The 21,124-nt window shown below is 36.4% G+C and overlaps 2 protein-coding genes across 2 annotated transcripts; both read right to left on the minus strand.

Annotated features, from left to right (window-relative positions):
* Positions 1 to 1,007: 1,007 nt before the first annotated feature.
* Positions 1,008 to 1,991, minus strand: LOC103796324 (olfactory receptor 5M5). The gene is given in 1 exon segment (XM_009008204.4): positions 1,008 to 1,991. A coding segment is annotated over 1 exon segment (984 nt).
* An 11,572-nt stretch (positions 1,992 to 13,563) lies between these two features.
* LOC100386096 (olfactory receptor 5AP2-like) lies at positions 13,564 to 15,447 on the minus strand. Its single transcript, XM_002755348.6, has one exon. It carries the CDS (start codon positions 15,420 to 15,422, stop codon positions 14,487 to 14,489), a length of 936 nt encoding a protein of 311 aa, XP_002755394.2. The 5' UTR covers positions 15,423 to 15,447; the 3' UTR covers positions 13,564 to 14,486.
* Between the last annotated feature and the right edge of the window lie 5,677 nt (positions 15,448 to 21,124).

Below are 21,124 nucleotides of genomic sequence, written 5' to 3' on the forward strand. Positions count from 1 at the left end.
GCTCTATACCTGGGTGATAAAATAATGCAAACAACAAACCCCCATGACACTAGTTCACCTATCTAACAAACCTTCACCTGTACCCCCGAACCTAAAATAAAGGTAAAAACAAAAAAGATAAGTATGGCCTGTGTATTTCACATTTGCTTTTGACATAATGGTCAGCATTGCCCCAACTAGCATTATGGGTCACTACATTTTATTTTACTAAATACATCTATTACTGACTTACTCTAACATTTTTAAAAACAAAATATAGAAGTCAGGATCTTCTTAATAGGTATTTGACAGTTACTGTAAATATTGGGATTAAACTGGCAGCCAGGTCCCTCTTATATAATAAAGAATCAGGAAAAAGCCCATAAGGTTTGACAGAAGATATGAGTTTTAGGCTAAAACCTTGAAAATGCAGCTCTTGCTTCTTTGGTTTTTCAATATAGTCTAGATTTGTAAGCTTCGTGTGTTTTCTTCTTTCTGTCTCAAATTGTTTCAAATTAAGTAGGCATAGAACAAAGCTATAGTAAGAAAAAGCATCTGAAATTACAAGGTTTTTTTTCTTTTTTCTTTTTTTTTTTTTTTTTTTTCGAGAAGATAATCAGTTTTCGCCGAAGGAAACTAATATATAACATGAATGTAAATCATTTTCTTATTTAGAAAATATATTGTAAGTCATTTTAGTTTGCCGATAAGAGTGGCTTGGAGATGCTCAATATTGGTGACTGAGGGAGTGAAAGGAAAAATCTCTCTGCTAACTAATCAAGTAGAAATAAGTTCCTGAGAAAGGACTAAACATACGACCCTGCTTAATCATAAAGAGCTGACTTCCGCTGTGGTGATTCCTATCAATCATCACTTCCAAACAACGTCACATTCATTATTTCCATTGGACTTACACTTAATCCTAAACTATGCATATCCAAAAATATATTATTGTTATTCCAGAGAATTGCATTTAGGCAGAACCAATGAAGATCACTTTTTTTTTAAAGACTCATCTCATTTTTCTTTTATTGGGAGATTGTAGTTGCTGAATTTTTCTTTGTCTTACCAAAGTTTCTCATAAACATTCTTTTCAAGGCCTGTTTCACATCCTTGTTTCTCAGGCTGTAGATAAATGGGTTCAGCATGGGACTCACAAAAATACAAAACACTGCCACAAGTTTCCCTTACTCAACAGACCCCTCATTTGCTGGTCTCACGTACATGCAGAATAGGGACCCATAGAACATAGCGACAGCTGTCAGGTGGGAGCCACAGGTGGAGAAGGCTTTGCACTGCCCTTCGCTGCAATGGATCCTCATAATGGTGATGAAGATTAAAATGTAGGAAATGAGAATGATGAGCAGGGAAACTGTGAGGTTAATCCCTGCTGACACAAACAAGGCAGTTTGTTTTACGTAAGTGTCAGAACATGTCAACATTAAAAGGGGTGGGTCAGCACAGTAGAAATGGTTGATGGTGTTGGGTCCACAAAAGGACAAGCGAGAGGTCAGTATTACTTGCATTGTGCCCACCATAGAACCCCAAAAGTAGGGGAAAGTCACCAAGCAGATGCAAACAGGCCTGGTCATTTTGCTGCTGTAATGTAGGGGATTGCAGATTGCCATGTAGCGGTCATAGGCCATGGCACCAAGCATGTAATATTCAGTAAGGAGCAGAGTCACAAAGACAAAACATTGGGCCAGGCACCCAGCATAAGAAATGGTCTTCTTCTCAGATAAGAAATTAACAAGCATCTGCAAAGAGACATTAGTGGAATAAAAAATATCCACACATGCTAAATGAGTAAGGAAAAAATACATGGGGGTTTGCAGCCAAGGAGTGAATCGGATTAGGAAAATCATCCCAAAGTTCCCGGTCAGGGTGATGAGGTAAATCAGGAGAAAGACCACAAAAAGCATAGGCTGTAGCTCTGGCCGACTAGTCAGTCCCAGCAGAATAAACTCAGTTGCCTCTGTGTCATTGCGTTTGGGATCTATCTTCATCTTCATAGTCTCCAATAAGAAAAGAAAAATGTGCCAGATACAAAAAGAGAAATAAATTATATACAAACTAAGAACAGGCAAAAATCAATGAGCACTAAAACAAACTAGTGTTACAAAGAGAATTGCAAGAGTATTTCCCTTGGAGATGGAAATGTCTCGATAGATGCTTTAAAGTAGTTTATGGCTCTGGTTAGAGCAGGCAGTACAAGAGATTTTGAGGTCCATGCACCATATTGTGCTGGCCGGTTGAGGTGGCTTCTTCCACCTCAACTCTGCTAACACATATGGGATTTGACGTAGCTCACTGGTGCCCCTGAATAGACGGTGGAATCAGAATCCTTTATCCTCAAAAAGGCAACCACCACATTCTGATAATGATACAAACGCTTGATCTGGGGACATGGCTAATGAGTAACTCCCTGTAGACTGGCTCCATCATTGCCAGCAGAAGTCAATCTTCTGTCTTCTGTACATTAGAGGATCACATATTTCCTGAGCCTATTGTATATACATTCAGGTTCAGTTTCTTCCTCAATTCTCACTCTCCATTAACAATAGGCATCTCCTGGTCCCTCAGTGTTCTGTCCATCCTAATTTTTTTGTTCAAAGCAACAACTAATAAATACTTTGGATTGTTTCTCCACATAATATCCATTTTCATTTCATAAATCACATTTTATCTTGTAGTATCCCAATTTAGTTTATATTTATATTTCAACTTGTCTTACACCATTGACTTACCATCTTATATCTGACCCATCAGGAAGTCTTCTCGGGTCTACCTTTCAAATATTACATAATAAATTTTAAAACCACTTTTCAGGATTTCCTCTGCTAACAGTCAGTCTTAGATAAAATTATCTCTTGGTTAAGTTACGACAATAGTTCTTTCTTCCATTCTTGAAATTATTTGTTCTCCAACACCAGACTATTGTACTTTATAGACATAAATCACAGCCTTTTACTAATTTGGTAAAACGGTCCAAGATTTTTCATCACACGTGGGCTAAAATCTAAACCTCTCACCAGGACACACCAGGACCTGTGTGATGTCTTCCCACTGTGTCTCCAAATTCTTCTCTTTCCACTTTCCCTTCAGCCCTTCTTCTCCTGCTACCTTGACCTTTCTAGCTGTTCCCTGATCATGCTGAGCACATACCCACTTCAGCTCCCTCTGCCTAGAATATTCCTTCCCAGATTTTGAGTGATTCACCTCATCACTTCATTATATTCCAAACACCTTTTTAATCATGAATCATGATTTATTTTTCCTCATATTAATGATCACTTCTGAAATTGTTTACTTAAATGTGCATTCTCTGTTTCCTCCAAAATGTTGGCTACATGAGGACAAGAGCATCATTTGTGCCATATCCTCAGAACCTGGACAAATGCCTGAATCATAATAGATACACAGTAACCATTGGTGGATGAATTAATGAGGTCACTTTGCCAACTCACATCAGCTGACGTTTCATGGTGTGCAGATCTCTTACCTTTTAGATGTTATCAGTAGAGACCAAGTTACTACAAAAAATTCCAGCTACCATGTGAAGAATGTATGGAAGGGAGTACAATTAGAGGTAGAGAGATCATTAGGGGTTGGTTTTAGTAACAAAGCTAGTGATAATGGTGCCTGAGCTAAAACTTAGCATATTAAGTTGAAACTTTCAGTTTGCACAGTTGGAAATTAGGTGGGAGTTGAGTCAGGGCTGCAAAAATGAGTTGTCTTTAATGATGATAGAAAATATTGCAAGGATGAGAGGATACAGAATATTTACACCTTTTAAAGAAAAAGTATATTTCTTTATTAATATATCACATATTCACAAATCTAACATTGAGTTCAGTGGTTAGCAGCCCTGGTTTCACATGAGAATCAAGTTGGAGTTTTTAAAAACACTGATACCTAGGTTCTAAGCCAACCCAGGTGGGGCGCGCGCATGCACACACACACACACACACACACACACACACACGAAATATTATTTTAAGTTCCAGGATATATGTGCAGAATGTGCAGGTTTGTTATATAGATAAACATGCGCCATGGTGGTTTGCTGCATCTAATTGATATGATATTTTTAACAAGCTTTTATACTATTTTAATGCACGGACAACATTGAAAGCACTGAACTAGGCAATTGAAATGACCTGTTTGTATTAAACAAGATTTTTTTACATGGTTTTACCACCGATAGCTTACACTTTCCCTTAAAGTAGATTCTGAGATAGTCTCACACAAAGACTTTTTCCAGCTCCCAAATATAGAACTTGCTATCATCAATGCACATAAAACTTTCCTCCACTGGTTTGGAATAAAGTATCCCAGCCTCTGACATTAGCCCTTATAGTATTCTGTTGGTTCTAGAAACCTTAAAACAGAAAATCTATCTGAAAGCCTTCATGATCCTATCTGAAGTCTTCTCACACCCAAGAAACAGAGGGCAAAAGATGAAACTATCGAGGGTCACGCCCTCCAATTGTTTATTACATGGAGCCCAGGGTTTGATTTACGGGACACATAGGGAAAAACGCATATCCTCTATATCACCAATTGTGCAAGTAGAGCTTGGTAGAGTTATGTTTCAGGTTATGAGCCAATGTGGGGAGTGGAAAAAAAGGGACTATGTTATAATTCCCACTAACAGGTTCAGACTTTTTTAAATGCCATTGCAGATGGTTTGTGGTGAATGACATCTAAGAATTTTTCAGTCACACATCACATACCATAACCCACAATAACATGAGCCAACACCAGATGGATACAACTCATATTGTTGAAAGTGCCAACAGTTTTCCCTTTTCATTCCGTTCTTTCACATCAGCAGCAAGATGAATAAGAAAATGGGAAGAATAAGGAGAATAATCATTAAATATATACAATTAGTCTACTTTACATAATAGAACTATTGGAAAGAAACCAAACTATCCTTAGGGCAGGGAAGAGTCAAAGCTCTGTGTACAATGTAGGAAGAAAGAACAAAACTTCAAGTCATGCAGACTATTTTCTGAGAAATTCTGCCAAGTGGGGCACTTCAGCTGAAAGCTCCATAAATCCATAACATGTTGGCAAATGACAGAAACACAATAGAAAAAATGCATTCCCTTTGAGCAAAACAATGCAAACCTATTTTGTTGTTTTGTTTTTGTTCTTTTATTTATTTATTTATTTATTTGACACAGTTTCTCTCTTCTTGCTCAGGCTGAAATGCAGTGGCACCATCTTGGCTCACTGCAACCTCCGCCTCCCGGGTTCAAGTGATTCTCCAGCCTCAGCCTCCCAAGTAGCAGGGATTACAGGCACCTGCTACCACAACCTGCCAATTTTTTCTGTTTTTAGGAGAGAGGGTTTCACTATGTTGGCCAGGCTGGTCTCAAACTCCGACCTCAGGTGATCCACCCACTTCATTCTCCCAAAGTGCTGGGATTACAGGCTTGAGCCACGGCACCTGGCCAGCCTGGACACAGCATTGCCATCATATCCCAGTGCAAAACTGAATTGAAAAAACCTAAGAAAAGCCCCTAGAAATGAGGGTAAAATGTGTTCGCTTTTTTTTTCCTTCTCATCGTTAAACTTACCCTCATTTTTATCCAATTCTCTTGACACTCTTCTCTTAGTAAAAATTGCATCAAGTAATTAAAGACATAGAAGAATATATTTTCTTGTGCCAAATTCTAAGGCTCAAGAGAAGATAAACAGGTTAATAGAGAAAGGACTGTTTTTGAATTCCAAGCTTTGCCTAAATCTCAACTTGTAAGCCTACTTGAGTCTCAGCTGTGTCATGAATAATGGATCTGTAACTAAGGTTAGGGTGTTTGGAGAGCCTGCCTGACCGCCCCGTACATCACTAGTCACCTGTTGTCTGCATCAGAGAGTCAGAGGCCCGTCTGCCTAGGGTTTTGTCTTACCATGGCAATTCTTATGGCCACTACCAATTTCATTTTATGTTCAAAAGAGGAAATAAGAAATCACACAAATTTTCTATAAGTTCTTGATTTTCAGAATTGTCAGACTTACCTGTGGAGGAATAGTACTTTCTTATTCTACTCAAAAGTCCTCAATGTGGAAGGATTTATACCTGAATGACTAATCTTGGGAGATTCATTCCTGAAGACTAGTTAAGAAACCACACAGGATATTGTTAGGGCTCCCTCTGGAGGTGTTTACAAAAGTCACATCATAATGTACAGAATCCTAATTTAGATGTACATAGTGTCTTTCAGTAAATGCAAACACACTTGGTACAGATTTTGATATTGAGACTAATTCTAGAGCATATAGAAAGGTATTCCATTCTTTGTAATAAAAGGCCTTTGCTGTGACTCTGCACATTGTATCCTCAGCTAAAATAGTCTTTTTTTTCCTTTTCTGAAAACCCCTGGTGGTTTTCTCTTTCTTGCAATATTTGCTTTCTTCTTTTTTATTACTCCTACTGGGTTGAAAGTGCTCTGAGAATAAAGCTAACATCAGTTTCACTTTGATATTCCCTGTGGAGGCCTGCACAACATTGTGGGTATACAGTTAACATTTAGGGAAGAATAACTGAATAAATGACTGAACAGTGGTAATTAGTTCAAACAAAGTTAGTTCAAGTACACTTACTGCCATGAGCCACTTATGCAAAGGTATGTGTAATTTATGATTGCCGAGATATGTTAATTCATATAATGCTTAATCATTGGGCCCCAAGTATATTAATATTTGAAAGCAAAATAAAGTCCTACTACTTCTGGATCAGATTCATAATAATATTATTGTAACATATGTACAATAGTATGATATCTTTCATTAGGGCTAAAAGAATCTTCCCGTCCTGCATGCTATTCACCATAATTATTGATATTAAAAAATGTAGATTATGACAGAGAGAAAATCAAAACCCAAGGCCTGGTTCTTCAGCCTGGGCACACTAATAAGTGGAGAGGAAAAACAACAACAAAATACTTTAGAAGATCTCTCTGAGATTGGCTATCCCAATCCGCCTGGCTGAGTCTTTGACCCTGAATCAACTTGTTGAGTAAATAAAGCAAAGTCAACTTTGGAATTAGCTTATTTGAGCAGCTATGATCACAGCTGTTTTCACAGTTTCTTCAGTTACCAGGTGGCATGGATGGTACTTAAATTTCCAAACTTCCAGCATGTCCCAAATAGGGGAGCAGATGAATAGGTAAGATTTGACGACCTGGACATGTTGTACCAGTGAAGCTGAGTCCTTCACAGCAGACTGACCAGGCCAGTTCTGAATTGATATAAGGGGCAGACTTAACGGAAGTCTGTAATTCCTGTGAAAACTGAGGTGCAACTGGGTCACCACGGAAGATAAGAAGGTTATGACTATCCATCCAAAAGACAGAAATGACTCTGAGGTATATTTTTCATGGTGGACGACAGCAGAGCAAACTGTCACCAGGCAGATTAGAGGTCAAGAAAGATCAGAGGCCTCTATGGGTCTCTATGCACCAGATTCATTTATAGACCTCCCTTCCTTACCCATAGAGGCCTCAAAGTCATAGAAGGGAAAAGAGGTTAAAATTTTAATGACTGCATATTTATCTAAAGAGGAAGACAAATCAAAAGTGTTATTTCAATCACTGACTATTTTAAGATGAAAGCTACTCTATAAAAGAAAGCCATAGATCATAAGTCCATGTAACATGTAATTGTGTCCTAACTCATGAACACAAGGTTTTGTAACACCTGGGCATTTTGCTTCCATATCACAAGGAATTGCAGACGGCCATGTAGCAGTCATAAGCCATCACTGTGAGCATATAGTAATCTGTGATCACCAGTGCAATGAAAAAGTGAAATTGGATAAAGCAGCCAATGAAGCTGCATTTATACACATTTGTGATTCAGGGATAGGTGGCTCTAGGGTAGGATTGTGTGAATTTTGGGATAATGGCACACTACCATTTGACTTAGTGATCCATTTACTGAGTATATACACAAAGGAGGATAAATGATTCTGCCCATAAAGACATATCCATGTTTACGTTGATCACAACAGTATTCACAACAGTGAAGACATGGAATTTAACTTAAATGCCCTTCAACAGTAGGTAAAATACAAAGAAATGTGGTACATATGCATTATGGAAAGCTAGGCAGACATAAAAAAGGAATGAGATTATGTCCTTTATAGCAACATGGATGAAGCTGGAGGACAATATCCAAAGCAGACCAATGCAGAAACAGAAAACCAAATACTGCATGTTCTTACTTACATGTGGAAGTTAAACATTGAATACAGAGGGACACAAAAAAAGGAACAACAGACACCAGGGCCTATTTGAGGGTGGAGGGTGGGAGGAGGCTAAAAATGGAAACACTACCTGTTTCAATTTTTATGATAAGCATAAGGCACTATGCTTATCAATTGGATGATGAAATAAGTTGCACACCAAAACCTTGTGACATGTCATTTTTCTTATTATGCTGCCCAACTGAATGTAGAGACTTTGATGCATTGTACATATTATCAGTTAAATATTAAACATAATTAAGAGTATTTGGCTTCAAAATGGGTAAATGGATGGAATTATAATGGTTATAGTATTATTTATACAAATAATAATATAATATCAGTAATGTAGTTAGAACACTTCTCAGCTAGGATTTTGATAATAATAGCATGCTACAACTCTTAAATAAAAATAGTAAATTGAACAATCACAAACAAGTAAAAATCTCAAGGGCCAGTAGGATGTGTTCAACTACCTGACCACAGTATCATTTGTGTAGCTAGATCCATCTGCTGTCCCTCTAGCAGACACACATGTTAGTCATTGCAGTGGAGAAAAATGACATGAATTAAGGAATTAATGTCTTTGAGTAATATAGACAGAGCCTTCTGAAGGTTTTTAAATGAATAATTATATAAGTATGTGTAAAACTGTTCTTGGAGTAAGTATCGTACAAATAGCTAATTTCTGTATTTTCTATTCATTGCTGTATAAACAAATTAACATTACCTTCTTTTGTGTGGGCATCTGGTCCTGTGATTCCATACTTAAAATTATAAAAACTTGACTCTTTCTGAATGAAAATAGCTCATTCATTGCTTTTCATCTAACCATTTAGTTATCGTAGAGCCAGTTTTATTTTTGTCAGAAAATGTACTTGGTATATCTTATGTTTTATTAGGTAGCCATTGTATACCAACATATAAAAGAAAATACATACATGCATACACATGTACATTGGGGCATATTTTCTTGAAAGTGAAATCATTTGGCTTAAAAATGAGCCAAATCTTCAACTATTTTTATGCAAAACAAGGTACCTCTACATTAAGGGAGGAGAAATGAGAGACACCAGTGTTAGAGAGACACCAGTTTTATAATCTTATAATACCTTCTATTCCAACAGAAAAATGTGTTTTTTTTGAGACAAAGTCTCATTCTGTGGCCCAGGCTGGGGTGCAGTGGTGTGATCTTGGTTCACTGCAAACTGTGCCTCCTGGGTTCAAGCAATTCTACCTGCCTCAGCCTCCTGAGTAGCTGAAATTACAGGCATGCACCACCACGCCTGGCTAAGTTTTATATTTTTAATAGAGACAGGCTTTTGCAATGTTGGCCAGGCTAATCTCAAACTCCTGACCTCATGTGATCCAGCGGCCTTGGCCTGCTGGGATTACAGGCAAGAGCCCCTGCACCCGGCCTCCAAAATAGTTAAGCAATATTATTGTATTATACAATTTTAGTAATTTAAGGAATCAAAATAAAACACAGACTGACTGGAACAGAGAAGATCTTACACATCAATTTGAAATAAACACAGAGCAATGCTCAGTATTCTCAAATCTCATGGGATGTAACAAATCTACATTTTGATTTTGATATATAGCTATATTTTATTGACTGATTTCTCAGAGCATAACTCATTACCGGCAACTCTAAGAAAATTAGGGATGTTGCTTCTGTCTTGGTGAGAGAGCACTTTGATTCATTTGTACTAACCCGGAACTAAGTGTGCACTGGAAGATATAGACTAATGAACGCATCTCTAGGCCCCTTTGTCCTCTAACAAATACAGTGCTATGCAATTTTCAAATATTCTTCATTCTATTTGCAACTCCCTTTCTAAATCAACAATTTTATGCATCATCAATTTTATAAATAGTCCTGGTTCTCAGACCTGTCTTTAACTCTTAGCATGTTAATGATATTAATCTCAATAAGGCAGACTAGTTCCAACATAAATCCATAACCTCCATCCTCCAAAGGACCCTGACCAATACTCTCTTCCTTCTACTGATTATGCCACTCTTCTCTTCTGTTCTTACAGTCTTTCAAACCTTTCCTCTCCTCAAATGTCTCACCTGCCACAACTTCCTACCCCACACTCTCATTAGATGACCTTACTCCAGTGTTTATAGCCAAAAGCTGAAGAGTTCTAATGAGAATCTCCTTGTTTTCATTATACTAAAAAGGCAAAAGTTATCTACCTATGTTTTCCTCTTCCATATTGTTGAAAGGGATGACTAATTTCTCTATTTGTACTGAAGATCTCACGTACACTTATACAGAAACTCTACAAAAATGTAACAAAGGGATTTCGTCCTCAAAGGATAGTTGAGCTCCAGAAAGCATCAAGTTAAAGTGATGCTCTTGAGGAACAAAGAATATTTTAATTGGCTTTTTAGAATTAGTTTAAAAATATTCTAGGGAATATACCTCATAAATATATTATAAGTCTTGCTCCCTTGTTTTAATAACATATGTCCATTAACATTAAGAGGTAGTTTATTTTTTACATTTGTTTACTAAAAATGCAACGTGTGTGTGTGTGTGTGTGTGTGTGTGTGTGTGTGTAGAGATAAGTATTCCATCAATGGAGAAAATAAATATTTTCTCCAATTTCAGTTGACTTTTCTATTCATATATTAATATTGCTCTGACTCAAGCACTGTGCTTGACAACTGGGTGAAGAAATAATCTGTACACTAAAACCTCATCACACATAATTTGCCATTGTAACAAAGCTTCACATGGACCCCTGAACCTAAAATAAAACTTAAAAAAGAAATCTGTCCCGAGGAGACTGTTTTTTCTTAATATGTTGCATCCTACTTAAGGAACTATGAATTTCATGCATTTTCGGGATTATACTGCCTACCTGATTGTAGACAGTTTGATGCAATTTGCATAGTAGCAGTTAAATATTAAACACAAATAGTTGTGTTTAATATGTAACCATTATTATTAAATAATATGACTATTATTCAAAATAATAGTAAATGGGTAGAATTTTTATAGTTATAGTACTATTTATGCAAATAAATATAATAAATTATACAACTAATAAAACAATAGCAGTGACGTAGTGTCTAGTGCCCATGACACCATGGTAGAACACTTCTCAGCTAGGATTTTGATATTAATAGTATGCTACATCTTTTATATAAAAAGTTAATTGAAAAATCACAAACAAGTAAAAATCTCAAGAGCCAGTAGAATGTATTCAACTACCTGACTTCTGTATTTTGTTTTTAAAAATGTTAGAATAAGTCGGTAACCTGTGTGTTTAGTAAAATGAAGTGTAGTGACCCATACGCTGGCTATACTTATTTTTCTTTTTTTATTTTAGGTCAGGGGTACAGGTGAAGGTTTGCTAGATAGAGGGAGCTATTTTCATGGGGGTTTGTTGTGTAGATTATTTCATCACTAAGATATTACGCCCAGTAGTCAATAGTTATCTTATCTGTTTGAAGAATGTTATGCAATGTGATAGTTGGTGTTGTAAAACATGTTTTGTAAAAAGAAACCTACAAATCGCATCATATGGGAACACATCTAGTCCATCAAATAATCGAGTGTTATTTTAACCTTCTTTTCGAGTTCTAAACAGCGTAAACCATTGTTGCCTACACTACTTTTGTTAATGAAAAGAGCAGTTGGAAGGCAAGTAATGTAATATTACTGAATAAATGTATTGTGGACTCTAGTCACTATTGCAGAGCAAGAATTCTCCTGGTAATTCTTGACCCCACCCCATCACCAACATACACAAATACACACATACCGCACAGACACACACATACAGGTAGGTAATGGACACATGAGCCATTTCAGGCAAGAACAGTTCTTTCTAAAAACAGACACCTTGCCTGTAATGCAATAATTCTGAAAATGTGTCAAGATGAGTACATTGTGTAGAAAGTCCGTAAACAGAATAAAATTAATACATAATATGAGAAAATAAATGAAAGACTTGGCATCACAGAGACTTAAAATTCCAGGCCTATGTCAGTTTAATAATTTTTGTGCCTTCATGAAAAAAATGAATATTTTATTACTATATGGTGAAATCACATGTGTTTTATGTAAAATGAAAGATATAAAATACTAAAATGTTTTTTGTTTATTAAAGTTTTTAGTTTCCAAGAACACAGAACAACTTGATTTAAAAGAAATAAACATTATCTCACAGATTACCCAAGCATGTAGAATAGAACTTTCAATTCCAACATTGACTTTTTTAAATTGAGGTTATTGAAAATGATGCCAGAGCAATAGTTTGTCTTCCATAATGCTGTGCCTTTTATTGGAATTACGTTCTCAATTTAAAAACTCTTACCGATGGGCTACTATGAAGGCATGGAGAGGGTTATAAGTAGGTTTCACTTCTTACAGAGCTCTCAGACTACGTTAGGAAATGTTACATTATATTATTATTATTTGTTTCTGAGACTAAGAGCTGATTAGAGCTGTAATATCTACAGAATCACAGGAATATACATGTGTAGTTGTCTACTTTGGGAAGCACAGTGAAAATAGTATTTGTGTGTGTCTTGAAATATGAAGTTCTTTCAGGAAGAAGAATGGTGAGATGGGCAAAAACATTGAGTAGGCAATACAATTGTGTGTTTTTAATATGTAATATCTGAAAGACAGAATAAAGGAGAATACAATTATAATATTGAGGTTCAATTTCTCATCAAAAATAACATGCTGCCACTGAAAGTGAAATTATTTCTTAGGCACTTTCAAATGACCACTTTTCCATTAGATGACAATTAGTCTTTGAATGAAATCATCTACTATGATTGTAAAAACTTTATGTTATCCAATCCCCACCATTTGGAAGCATTTATTGTTCACATGTCCATGATCCCAATCTGCAAAGAAAACATAGTCCTGCTCAGGAGATATCTCAATTAAAACTACCAATCATATCAACTGAAAACTTTGAAATTATTGAAATAAAATTGCATCTGGTAGCAAAATAGACATGTATGGTTATTTGCCAAGGCATTAGAGAAAGAATGTGCATCTTGCCCTACTTCCTGAAGGTTAAACCACTTCCACATGTAAAGATCAAACAACCCGGGGCCTGTCGGGGAAGTTGGGGGGCTCGGGGAGAGATAGCAGTGGGTGGGAGAATTGGGGAGGGCTAACATTAGGAGAAATACCTAATGTGGCTGATGGGGAGATGTGTGCAGCAAACCACCATAGCACATGTATACCTATGTAACGAACTTGCAAGTTCTGCACAAGTACCCCAGAACTTAAAGTATAATACAGATAGAGATAGATACATAGATGATAGATAGATAGATAGATAGATAGATAGATAGATAGATAGATGATAGATAGATAGATAGAAGATAGATAGATAGATAGAAGATAGATAGATAGATGATAGATAGATAGATAGAAGATAGATAGATAGATGATAGATAGATAGATAGAAAAGAGATAGATAGATAGAAGACAGATACAGATAGATAGATAGATATATAGATAGATAGAAGATAGATAGAGATAGATAGATAGATGATAGATGATAGATAGATAGATAGATAGATAGACAGATAGATAGATAGATGATCGATAGATCAAGCAACCTGACAGTTTATAGACAAGGATTGTGCAGAAGACCTCCTTCCTAACCCCAGAAACTTCCACTTCATAAAAACTTTTGGCATTCTTATCTGCTGTTTTATCCTTATACTTTTCCTGGAGTTGATTCTCATTATTCTTGCTACAAATCCTTTCTCTAGATTAAGAATACTGGACTTCAGCCTTCTCTCACCAATTACTGCTGGTATTTCACTCTGGTTCATTAGGGGCACAGCATAGTTTCTAAGCCCTGTTCTGCTGTGTGGACATTTACTGGCTCAGCTTATTCTTATAACTTCTTTAGCAGTTCAAACATCATCCAATCAAAGAGCCATCACGTGTGGAAGAAGGTAGAATTGCTCCTTTTACCACTCAGTGTTTCTCTGTCTCAGCAACTTTTATAATGGGTTTTATAGCTATGAACATGGTGTTGAGCTGCGGTCGTTGGTTATTTTTGAGATTTAGGTTATGTAGAATAAGTGAGATTTACACAGAGTGGCCATATTCTCCAGGAAACTTGGAATAGTTAGTACAATTCCACTACCAGAAAAAAGCCTCATGGCAGAATGAAATAAAATCAGGGTGAATGGAGGTGGATTTGGTCATTTGTTAAGATTCCTTGGAGTCCTGGCATCCCATGGTTTAATGATTCTAAGTAGAGACATAAGAGACTGTTCTAAAAATTTTACTTAAAGAAGCTTTGACTTCCTTGTTTCTCAAACTATAGATGAGAGGATTCAACATGGGGATGACCACTGTGTAAAATACAGACACCACTTTGTCTTGATCCATTGAGTAGCTGGAGCTGGGACGCAGATACATAAACAGGACTGTCCCAAAGAAGATGGTGACCACTGTCAAGTGGGAAGCACAGGTGGAGAAGGCCTTGTGCCTCCCTTCTGCAGAGTGAATCCTCAAGATGGCAGCAAGGATGTAGAGATAGGAAACAAGAATAAGTAAGAGACAGCTCAATTCATTAAAACTGGCAAAGGCAAAAATGACCACCTCATTGATGTGTGTATCAGAACAAGAGAGTTTCAGGAGAGGCGGAGTATCACAGAAAAAATGGTTAATGACATTGGAGCGGCAGAAAGACAGCTGGAAGGTGAAGCCAGTGTGAATGGCAGCATTTACAAAGCCTGTAAGATATGTGGCCGACACCAGGAGGGCACTGAGGTGGGGGGACATCAGGACTGTATAAAGCAGAGGCTTGCAGATGGCCACATAACGGTCATACGCCATGACTGCCAACAGAAAACCCTCAATGCCAGCAAAGGAGCCAAACAAGAAGAATTGAGTGGCACATTCATTAAATGAAATGACTGGGTTCTCCACCCAGAAATTTATCAGCATATTAGGGACAATGACAGAAGAATAACAGAAGTCAACCAGGGACAAGTTACAGAGAAAGAAGTACATCGGACTATGGAGACGTGAGTCAATCTTGATTAATAGAGTCATGCCAAGATTTCCAACAACGGTGATTGTGTAGATGAGTAGAAACAACACAAAAAGAAGGCACTGTAATTCTGGGTGATCCTTGAATCCCAGGAGAATAAATTCAGATACCGTTGTAAAGTTTCTCATATCTTAGTCTTAGAATAGAAGACTCAGGTGCTGGGATGAGAAAGAAACCATGATAGATATGTTAATCTGCCTCACAAGAGTAATGACTATATTAGCTGTATGCATCTATATGTAAGTATACATGTATAGGAACCCCGTAGCATAATGTGTTAAACCTCAAATATACACAATAAAATTTATTTAAGAAAAAAACAAATGAAATAAATTGTACCCACAAAACCCATAGATACTAAATAGTTCATTCTTCACTATAAGTAAGAGTACTTCGAAGATGTTCTGAAAACGTGTGCATAGCTACTCTTTATTTTATGTGGAGATGCAGAAAAGATCCCTTAAGTAAACTTAATTACCTATTTTATTTAAAATAATATATGTGTTATGTATGTGTATATGTGTGTATTTGTGTGTGTGTTTGAGAGAGAGAGAGAGAGACAGATAATTTGGTGATACCCTACTCTATTCTCCAACTTTTCTCTCTTCCTCTTCTGATCCTACTGCTTTCGTCACCTGTCATCCCATTCCTCCACCGTCTCCTTAGCAGATAAACATATGGACACTTACATATCTTTTCTGTACTGAATTCTGCATTTTCTGTTTCCTGTTAGCCCATTCTAACCAGGCTTTTCCCTCCATCACTCCACGAAAATTGTTTTTATTCAAGACATCACTGGTCTTGGTTGCTAAATGCAATGGTGAATTCTCAGGTCTCATTTTTCTTGATCTGTCAATAACATTAGACATAATCAATTACTTACCACTCTTTAAAAGGCTCTTCTCTACTCTTCCAGAACATCAAACTCTCTGGTTTTTCTTCCTGCTACAGGGGTTGCTCCTTCTTTCTCCGTTCCTTGTTCCTCCATTTCTCCCTCTTTGTGTTGGAGCGTCTCAGAGCTTCCTCCTTTCCTATTTCCACTCTACCCAGGTGCTTTTATTGTCTGAAGGTTTTAAATATTGTCTATGTGCTTGTACCTTCTGAGTCACATCTCTAGTCTTGTCCTCTTTTCCAAATTCCAAGCTTAGAATGTAACTGCTTACATCTCCATACAGATATCAAGTAAAACTCAGCATGACCAAGACTGAATTCCTCATGTCCTCATCTGATATGCTCCAAACATAGCATTCCCCATCTCAAGTCAATCACAGCTCCATGCTTTCATTGGCACAGATGAAATTATATAAATAGATAAAAATGTTGGATAAACGATATTTTCTGTTTCTCACTCGCTGTATAGCTAATCCACTGGATTATTTCGTTGGATTTTCCTTTACAAGATCTAGGTCCTAAGCCAGCTACCTCTGCCACTTTCTCTGCCACTAAGTCCCGAGCCATCTTTTACTTACATTACTGCAACAGTCTTTTAAGCTGATTCTCATATCTCTAAAATAGCTAAAATTTCATTTTATATCCACTTAAAAAAATTTGTAGCCATTCTTTAAGTCTCTTATTTTTACATAAATATATATGTACACACATGGACAATCACATTATATATGTAATAAATGTATAAACTGACATAACGCTATCATATTTTTCTGATATAGATGATCCTATGAGTGTATGGGTATGTTATGTAAATATACCTATATATACGTGTCTATATACACACATACGTATATGAGGGAAATAACTTGTTCAGCTTCTGTAATTCTGCCTTCCCATCATGTGCACATAATTTAGATTTATATTTAGAAAAATACATGTGGGGTGGATTACATTCCTTTTATTGTAAAAGAGCATTGGATACATCATCTCTCATGAGTATATGGATTTGTAACAAACTTAATCAAGTTAGATTTATCCTTGCATTAAACATAAATTTGACCTAAGGAATATTAACTTGTTCAATGTGATAGAGCAAGCAAAACTAAAATTCAAGAAAAAGGCTGAATATTGTGATAAGTTTCTCAATTTATGCATCTAATGGCATAAAATTATTCAACTGAAGGTTCTTCATGGCGAATTAAATATGTATTTGTGTTTTGGCTCTCTTTGTATACAAAATTAATTATATTTATGGATTTTTTGTACCACACATATTTGTGTATACATACGTTTACATACATTCCTGTATGTATGTGTATATATATGTTGAATATTCTATGAAATTATTTGTTTGTTTCTAGTGATTCTAAAGCTCCCTCTTTTAAAACAATGTATGTTCACAGTTTGATTGACAACCTTAAATTCAGTATTCAGACCTATATAATATAAAATATTTAATCCAAATTCCTTAGATTTTTAACTCCTCTTAAAACTTTCTACATCAAAACAAGTTGTGATAAATTAAATGATCTTACCTTCTGTCCTTAAGTAATATTCACTGAAAGTGTGGCTCTTATTACTTTACTTTTGTTTTGTAGAAGCACAAGTCTTCTGTTTCCAACAGTCAGATTTATAGCTCCGAAAACTGCGCAAGTGACATAAAAGAATCAACTATGGCAGAATTCAGCAGCATATTTTATCCTTTAGTTCAGCAAATGATAAAATCCACTTCTTTAGAATCCAAGGCCCAAGTCTTATTAAAGCTGTGATCATTCTCTGGAGATTTAATCTCTGCCAAACACGAAAAAGTCTAGATCTGAAATATGCCCATCCTTAATTTAAAAGCGAATTTATTTTTCACTGAGGTAATTGAACTACATTTTCCCCAGTGCCTCACTTATATCTCAGAGAGTATCTTAGGAATACTCTTAGAAGAACAAAATATCTCATGATCCGGAGACTTAATTGAACACAGCATTGAATTAAATCTATGTGATTGATGAGATCCTACCTCCAACCCTCAGAATTCCACTTAAATTACAGTCCTTATTCATTTCTACTAGAATATGGCTTTCATTTCATTAATTTCTTTATTCACTCAATAAATATTAATCAGTATGTTTCATGAAGCAGACACCACTCTTGGTACTGGTAAAATAGCCAACAAAATTAATCTTCTCCCTTCCCTCTTGCATCTTACTATCTGGCATTGATGGAAGACAACTATTAAAAGGTAATTTGGAAAAGTAAAGCACAAAACCTATTATTAGCTACTAGGCCTTATGTGATCTGCTTGTCTCTCAAAATCTTCTTGATTGCTCTTCTTTTCCTTTTTACATTTTCTCTCTCTGGTTCACATATATTTGTTTCCTTGCAATTCTTTTTTTTATTGCATTTTAGGTTTGGGGGTACATGTGCAGAACACGCAAGATAGTTGCATAGGTTCACACGTGGCAGTGTGATTTTCTGCCTTCCTCCCCTTCACCCATATCTGGCATTTCTCCCCATGCTATCCCTCCCCAATTCCCCCCCACTGTCCCTCCCCTATTCCCCCCACAAAGACCCCAGTGTGTAGTGCTCCTCTCCCTGTGTCCGTGTGTTCTTATTGTTCATACCCGCCTATGAGTGAGAACATGTGGTATTTCATTTTCTGATCTTGTGTCAGTTTGCTGAGAATGATGTTCTCCAGATTCATTCATGTCTCTAAAAAGGACACAAACTCATCGTTTTTGATTGCTGCATAATATTCCATGGTGTATATGTGCCACATTTTCCCTTGCAATTCTTTTAACAAACCAGAGAGGACCTTGCCTTGGAGCCTTTGTGTTTACTGCACGTGAACACAGAAAGCTCTTCCACAAACACTCATATGGTATCATCCCTATCCAGGCATTGCTCAGATATTTTTCAACAGAGAGCTCTTTTCTAACTTCACCACTCCTTATTTTATTGCCTGTTTCATTTTTATTTGAAACATCATTTATGTTTATGTGAAATGCACACACACATTCACACATATATAATACATTTGACAGAGGCAATACAATCTCCCTCACTTAAAATATAAGTTTATTGAGATAAGAAACTTGGCTTTCTTACCTGTTACATCTCCAGTATAAGGTACATGCAAGTTATTCAACAAATATTTTTAATGGATTATGAGTAAAAATACAAAAGTTGCCAATTTTCTTGCCCCAACACAAACTAAAGAAATATAATGGTTGGTACAAAACTATTACAGTTTTTGCTATTTTTTAAGTATTGCAAAAAACTGCAATTACTTTTGCATTAGCCTATTAGAAAATATTATCTGTGACTTAACACTGAGATAATTCTAAGTCCGATGACATAAGTATGATTTTGAGGCACAGTCTTTTCTAGTAGTACAAAAGGTGTGAATATTTTACATATGTCTGAGTATCATAACTAGGAAGAGAAAACTAATTTGTTAATCCTTTTATGCATATGAAGTTTCTATATGCCAGGTTGTTAATTAAATATATTAATTTGGAAGCCAGGTAAGAGGTCAAGGCTAGAGAGATAGATTTTGGAATCATGGCACAGATTCATGGTCACTCAAGAATTGAGTGCAGGCAGAGAACCAAATGTCAAAACTATGACTTTTGCTCCAAGATTTAAAGGGTAGCATGAGATTGGGATAAACAATAAATGCTAACTGGAAAGAAGTAGGAATGAAGGAAGAAAAAACGGAAGTGTGAAGTGATACAGAAACATATGTAGGGTTATATCAAGGCAGGTGGAGGAATTAATTGTGACAAATCCTCCTAAGCTATCAAGTAAAATGAGGCAGAGAAGTGATCTTTGGATAAAGTAGTGTTGAGGTGTCATGTGTCCTCGACAAGATTAGGCAAAATGAACAGATGATACAGATAGACAAGTGGAACATGTTACAGAGTAAATAAGACGTGAGGAAGTAGGAGCAATGAGGAGATGTAGTTCTTTTGGAAAGATTAGTAGCAGAGGGGAGTGGGGATCAATTAATAAGTTGGTGACTTGATTGAACTTACTGTCAAGGACACAGTGAAAAGGGTGGCACTAGGAAATATTTGTATACAAATGAGGATATTGGGATAGAGTTAAAAATACAAATGCTTGGGGAGAGTAGAGATGTAATTTCAGAAGTAAAGTCTGTGGAAAGCTCCAAAGTATGAAACACCTGGTCATAGGTAAAAACAGAGACACATTATCGATTATGACATGAGGACAGAAAGAGGGTATTTATAAAGATTTAGAGGTGGTAATGTGGGGATGATCATATCAGTAACTCAGAGTAAAGCAATGATGAATTCTCTCTATTTTTACTAATCAGGATAAATGGAGGACACATAGAAGAAACAATTCCATTTAACTAAGTGGGTATTAGACAGTTGAGCAGAATGGTGGGAAGTTGGAACCATGAAATTGAGCATAATCAATAGTGTGTCAATATGTGACAAATCACAGAATCTCAACTGGGCAATGAGTGAAATGTGGACATAAAACACTGATGAATAATTATAAAGTACAACTGTCCTTGAAAAGTAATTTTTCAAAAAAGATAGGGGATTCTTATGATAGCAGATGAACCAGAATGAAAGAAAATATGAAAGAGAATGCAAGCTCTGATACAGTTTTGGATGTGTTTGAGAGAAAGCTCAGTTAACATTTGAAAGTGGAAGCTATGGGGATATGACATGAGAGGACTCTTCTAAGTGGTCAGGATGAAATAGTTCTTCCTTTTTGGTCTCAAATGAATTTTTCAAGAATGAGGTGGTCTCAACCACAGCACTCGAAACACTGATGCCTCCGTCATGGTCTATAGTGGATGGTGGTATAGAAAGAAATTAGAACCAGACTTTGACCTAATTCCAAATCATTACTCAGACTTCCTTCAACAAGTCATCTCATCACAGAAGGCTTTTGTGTCATTGCTCCAACA

This window comes from Callithrix jacchus, chromosome 10 (assembly GCF_049354715.1).
Source record: "Callithrix jacchus isolate 240 chromosome 10, calJac240_pri, whole genome shotgun sequence".
NCBI classification, from domain to species: Eukaryota; Metazoa; Chordata; class Mammalia; order Primates; family Cebidae; genus Callithrix; species Callithrix jacchus.